At 38.8% G+C, this 6761-nt stretch overlaps 1 protein-coding gene across 1 annotated transcript; it reads right to left on the minus strand.

Moving 5' to 3' along the window:
- Positions 1 to 650: 650 nt before the first annotated feature.
- Positions 651 to 6173, minus strand: LOC138806875 (enteropeptidase-like). Its single transcript, XM_069992286.1, is given in 5 exon segments — positions 651 to 997; positions 1000 to 1617; positions 1620 to 2282; positions 2375 to 2629; positions 6140 to 6173. Coding segments are annotated over 5 exon segments (1917 nt in total).
- Between the last annotated feature and the right edge of the window lie 588 nt (positions 6174 to 6761).

Below are 6761 nucleotides of genomic sequence, written 5' to 3' on the forward strand. Positions count from 1 at the left end.
GGGGGGGGGGTAAGGGGGGGAAGGAGAAGGATTGGGATTGGGGGGAAAGGGGGAGGCTGGGAAGGGATGTGAAGGGTAAACAAAGGAGGAGGCTGTAATGCTTGGTAAGAAATGTACACATTATCCTGCCCACGTAATTGTAACTCCTCTGTACAGTATGGTCACAAATAAAATAAAATTAAATTAAAAAAAAAAGAAACCAAACTTGAATTTCCCCTTGGAGCCATGATTTGGTATTTGCTAATTCAGTGTTTATGGTGACTGTTCAGCACAAATTTATCTCAAATAACAAAACCCATGTACAATCTGTATACACAAGTTTTGGCAAGTTTTCACATTAATCTAATTCACACCCATCTGTGCATTCATTTCCTCTCAGGTTTTCCTATTGAGATACAATATAGTAGCTTGCATTTGATTACTCAACAGGTGAATATTGAAAGGTGAATGCAGAATGAAGAGTTTTTTTTTTGAATTACAAAAATTAATTTTATTCGTTTTATCTCTCTACAACACTCCATTCCAGCATTTCAGTGACTTAGGCAAGGATAACGGTTTTTAGTACTTTATGTCTCAGAAATTTGTTTCCATGATTCTGAGAAGGAAATAGGGAAATGTGACCAACCTTCACATTACATTTAATGTAATGCTTAGTGTAGGAAACTCTGTATCCATTCGGTGAAGCCTGGGACCCGGGCATAGACCCCTGGGCGATGAGGCCTGGCACACTGGTACCCAAATGAGGTCACACCAGCAAGCACCCAGCTGTTGTCATCTTGGCACATTAAAGGTCCTCCCGAATCTCCCTGACAAGAATCAGTTCCTCCTTCCTCATAACCTGCGCATATCATATTTTCCGTAGTGTTATATTCCGGCATCTGTTGCTGGCATTTCTCATTTGATAGAAGAGGAACATTAGCTTCTTGCAATATGTTTGCAGTTGGACCTTGATGTACAACTGTTCCCCAGCCAGCAATAGAACAATTCCTTCCTGGAAGAAAACTTGATTTTCTTCTGGTAAACAAATAGGTTGTATATAATCTGTGTAATTCACCTTAAATTCAAGATGCATCATGGCAATATCATTGTTCTTTGTCCGTTTATTGTAATGAGGGTTTATGACAATTTGATCTATCAACCGGGTTACTATATGAGGAGAAGTCAGATTTGATTTCATATGCAGGCCTAGGAATGCTGTCCACCGCGATGGATCTACATTTCTCCCATATACGCAGTGTGCGGCAGACACCAACCACTCTCTGCTTACAAGAGACGCGCCACAGACAAGCTGGTCTCTGTAATACAGGGCAGTGAGCCACGGCCAGGCTCCTACTTCTGCGTTGCTTCCTCCAACGACTTTTGGGCTGACTTCTGGAGTCACCAGCTTTCTACCACATGATTTATGATTACGTTGCAAGTAAATCAACGAATCTTGAAAGCGCTGTTGACTGGGAGTTAGTATTAAACCGCTATTAGGTGCTTTGCTTAATTTTACAAATGGTCCACCTCTGGTAGAGAATATAGGCATTGATGAGTTTCCACTCCCCAGGCCCAATAGGTGACAAACATCATTTGAAATTTCTTTGGTCCAGTTCTCAGCACAGGCTACATGCCATTTGGCTGGATTCTGAACTGCACCAGCCCATTGTTGCTCATTGTGCCATTGGAAAGACGCACACAATGTTCTTCATCTGAGCCATCCTTACAATGTGGCTGACCATCACAGAGGTTCACAAGTGGAACACATTCTCCATTTTCACACTGAAAAGTGTCATCTTTGCAGGGCTCTGGCATCCCCAAATGATACCCTGTAGTGAAGTTTGCTTTAAATCCTTTTCTGGTCAAACTGTTGTCAGTGATGAACAAGACAGCCATCTTATTTGAAGTGGAGAACACATCCTTCACTGGCCCTGGCCCTGCATACACGGCTAGGAGAGAAGACTCATCTTCTCCACCATCTCTGATTTAAACTACATCTACCACATTTTCTAAGTCAAACTCTTGAAAATTGACTTGTATGTTCTTTCCTTTTTGTGCATTTAAATTCCAGACACAGAAAGCCTGATTAGGATAGTTGTTTGGAAAGTTTGGAGAACTGAATGTTGTGTGTGGTTCCCATAGTTCAAAAGGTCCTCCACAGTCCGTAGGGAGCTCTGGTGGAGAAGTTGGGACCAAAGTTGGTTCTGGATGAAGACTCTCATTGCATATCCCATATGTTAGGTTAATGTCATCCAAAGCTATATCACTCAGAAATGGATTTTTAATAGCATTAAAAGCAACCTGACTTTTCAATACTAGAGTACATCATACATCTGCTTGTCCATTCATTCACTCTATCTATCTCCGGGGCATTTTCCAAATAAGTCCTATTCCTTAAATTCTATTGTTTCATTTAATGTTACTTGTCCATAATTCCAGTTTTCACCATAATTCCCCTCTTTTTGGAAAATGGTCTTCTCCAGGTTTTCGCCACTGGTGTTATTAATGCTTAATCTATACACATTTACACCAAACATAAAATACCAGAAACTAAGGCAGACTGGTTCCAAAGTAGGCTTCAAGGGGAGGCTTAAAAGTTCAACTCGTTCTCTTCTCCCTCCTTGAAAAGTTGGTGTCGAAATATAAAATCCTAGTGGTATTCAGGTAAGGGGTTGGTTTATTCAGTAGACCTGATGGGACCAGGCAAGGTTGGCACTCCACGTGGCTGGGAAAGGCCTGGGAATGAGAGAGAGCTGGGAAAGAGAGGAAAGAGAGAGGAAAGAGCTAGAGAGAAAGCAGAGAGAGCTAGAAAGGAACAGAGAGAGCTAGAATAGAACAGAGCAAGACTTTTCTTTTTTAATTTTTCTTTAAAAAATGTATTGTAAAAGTGATGAACAGGTTTCAGTTACATAAGTAAGATAATGAGTACATTTCTTTTTTGTAGTTTATTTATTTACATCACCATGGTGTCTTTCTTTTTATACAATTTTTATTGTAAAAATACTGTACAGAGGGGTTACAGTTACATGGGTAAGGTAATCAGTGCATTTCCTATGGAGCATTGTTACTTCCTCCTATGTTTTTCCCCTACCATCCCTTCCCACTTCACCTCCCCAACTCCCAAAGAAACATAGGTCCCATGGTTTCCCTTATTTGCAATAACTAGTATATGTCTAGGACAAGCAGAAAAGATCAAAAGCTATGTACATACGTCCATATAAGATGATATTAAGTTAAATGAATCCCAAGATAGGAACACAAGTGGTTTATTTTGTTCTTGCTATTTTTTTAACATATTTATAATGTCCTATGTGATTTTTTTGTTTCTTTGGTATGTTCTTCCCCACAGTATGACCCATTTTCACTGTATTTGATTCTGATACCCTGCATCTTGTATATACATTTTTCTAATTTGGGGAGGGGAAAGGCAATAGCAAAATGCTGAAATAAGGATACAGGTTGACCCATTGTAACAATGAGATGTACAAAATACTATGTTGAATGCATTTCTTTTTAAACATTGTTATCCCTCCCTCATTTTCTCCTACTTACCACTCCCCACTTGTTGGCCTCCAAGTTATTAAATTACTTTCCAACATAGTGTCTAGTAAGTATCCTTGTTGCATTAGTTTATCCTTTGTCTTGCTGTTTGTGATTCCCTTTCCCTTCCATGGATCAGTTAAGCTATATACAGGACAAAGGGTACAGAAAACTAAAACAGAAAGAAAAGAAAGAGAAATAGGTGCATACATGACATAATAAAAACCTCTTGTTTCCAACTCTTGGAGTCCATTTTGATATGCTTCATTAAATATGGTCCTATGCACTTAGTGATTGGGCTATTGTAATCCCTTGCTAAGTATATTACAGACATATTCTAGTTATTACAAATGAGGGAAACCATAAAACCTATATTTCCTTGGACCTGGCTTGCTTCACTTAATGTAATTTCTTAATTTTTCCAGGTCTCTCCATTTCCTTATGAATGGGGCAATATCATTCTTTCTGATAGAAGCACAGGACTCCATTGTGTATATATAGCATATCATCTTGATCCATTCCTCTACTGAGGGGCATCTGGGTTGGTACTATATTTTTGCCATGGTAAATAACACTGCAATGAATATGGTTGTGCTGATAGTTTTAGTATGGCTGTCTTTGGTCATTTGGGTAGGTGCTTGGGAGTGGGATTGCTGGGAGCTTTATGTTTAGTTTTTTGAGGAGCCTAGAATGGAGACTTTTCATCTGCAAATGCTGCAGAAGATTGTCCTTTTAAAAAATTGGAACTGAAGGGTTGGGAAGGTGGCTCAGTGGTAGAGTGCTTGCCTTGCATGCATGGGGCCTCAAGTTCAATTCCTCAGCACACAAGCAGAAAAAGCCAGAAGTGGTACTGTGGTCTAAGTGGTAGAGCACTAGCCTTGAGCTGAAGAGCTGAGGGACAGTGCCCAGGCTCAGAGTTCAGACCCCATGACTGGCCAAAAAAAGTGGAACTGAAGAAATAGCCAAAACAATGTTGCAAATGACAACACTTATTTGCTTTTTAGTATTTTCAATTTTTCATGAAGTGTTACTTCTTTTACATTCTAGGCGATGTGCCAGTGATTAACTGTAGCTCAACATCCTATTTTTAAATGACCAGTCTTTTTAAAAATTAATTTTATTTTATTTTAAGGGTGATGTATAGAGGGGTTATAGTTATATAAGTAGAGTAATAAGTACATTTTTTGTTGAATAGTAACCTCTCCTTGTTTTCTCCCACTTTCCCTCCCCTCTGACTCTCCTCCCCTGAAGTTGTAAAGTTCATTTCTAACAGTGTCTTGTGAGTATTGCTGTTGTGTTGGTTTACCCTTTGTCCTTTGTCCTGCATTTTGTTATTCCCCTTCCCTTCCCCCAATCACAAAAACATATATACAAGACACAGAGTACCCAAATCAAAAACAGTGACAACCAGGGATAAACCAAAGGACAAAAAGAAAGAAAAAAGAAATAACTTCACACAGTACATTAAAAAACAAAAACAAAAACCAAACTCAAAGAAAACCCTCTTGTTTCCATATGTTGGGGTTCATTTCGATTAGCATCATTTTATATAGTCATATGAAAATAGCTATTGAGCTATTGTGATCCTCTGCCAGCACTATCTTAGACATATTCTAATTATTACAAATGAGGGAAACATGGAACTTATGTTTTTCTGGGTCTGGCTTACTCCATTCAATATGACTTTTTCCAAGTCTTTCCATTTCTTTACGAATGGGACACTGTCATTCTTTCTGATAGAAGCATAGAGTTCCATTGTCTATTAAAACCACATTTTCTTGATCCATTCATCTACTGAAGGGCATTTGGGTTGATTCCATGTCTTAGCTATGTCAATAATGCTTCAGTGAAAATAGTTGTATTGGCAGCTTCAGTGTAGCCTTGTTTTCATTTTTTCTTTTCTTTTTTTTTGCCAGTTCTAGGGCTGGAACTCAGGGCCTGGGCACTGTCCCTGAGCTTCATTTGCTATAGGCTAGCACTCTAACACTTGAGCCACAGCGAGTGTGGCCTTGTTAACAACATATTTCTTTTTTTTCTGATTATAAGTGAATATACACTGCTTAGAAGTTAGTTCTCATTTATATTGTAACTATCCAATAGAGTTGACTAAGTTGAACAACACTTATTTCTATGCTTAGATTTTTGTATGTGTATTGACTTGGAGGCTAGCAATCTCCAGACAGGTAATTCTAGTGCAAGATGCACTGAATGGCTTTAGAACTTCATGGAAAGCTTAATAATTAAACAGGGAAATTGATAACACTGCATAATAATGTAGAAAATGCCATCTCAGCTGATAACCAAGGAAGCTAGAATAAAGGTTCTATTCTTGGATATGAATTTTCTGATACCTCTTTTTTTGGAGATCAAATGCTTAAGTCTCAGTACAGTACAGGTACAGTCAGGGTTTTCATGTAAGTGACATGAAAATACTCATGATGAAGAAGAAAAAAAACAGCTGGTCTGCAAGCCACACATTAGAACAAATATCTACATGCTGCATTCCATTCTGAATTTGATGTGCTTTCAAAAGAAGTTTAGCAACTTCTTTTGCATGGTCTAGGCAAATGAACATGCAGAGCAATTTGCAGAGCCACAGATAAATGTGAGTAGAACATACTTGGAGCCGCAAATCCCTCACCCACTGCATCCATGCATCTAACACACTGATCTTGAGCTGATGAAGAAGCTGTGAAAGAACTGTGCAGTCCGACAAAATAAGTCCATCCAGATGTTTCTGCCACAAGCCTTGTTCTTAATGCAGAGCACTTTTGCCAAGCTCTAAACAAGCAAGCTTGATGAGATTACTGTTGCACACACCCAGCAACCATGTAGAACAAGCAGGTACAGAGACCACTTGAGTCAATTTCAGAATCAGCCAGGAGTAGATATTAGCTTTGATGATCCCCATGCCAATGTACTTCTGTTTCCTGCACCTGTCCACACTTCATAAGTCCCCTTCTACTCCTCTGTCCATTTGTGTAAGTTCTTTCCACTTAAGTTATCATGGTTCTTGAGGTCTCTGCCATCCTCTCAAAGAAACTTTCACAGGATGAGCAGAAATGTTCTAAGCTCACTTTTCATTATTTCAAGGCCAAATTACTGAATATTTTTGTAGATAAAGTGGAATATACAGTGTTTATGTTCTTTATAAATCTAGTCAATAAATAATTCATTCCTAATATGCACCAAATACTGAATTAGTAATGGATGAACAGTTGACACAATGTGGAAATATCCTA

Source organism: Dipodomys merriami, unplaced genomic scaffold, assembly GCF_024711535.1.
Source record: "Dipodomys merriami isolate MVZ:Mamm:240054 unplaced genomic scaffold, mDipMer1.0.p SCAF_41, whole genome shotgun sequence".
Classification (NCBI taxonomy): domain Eukaryota; kingdom Metazoa; phylum Chordata; class Mammalia; order Rodentia; family Heteromyidae; genus Dipodomys; species Dipodomys merriami.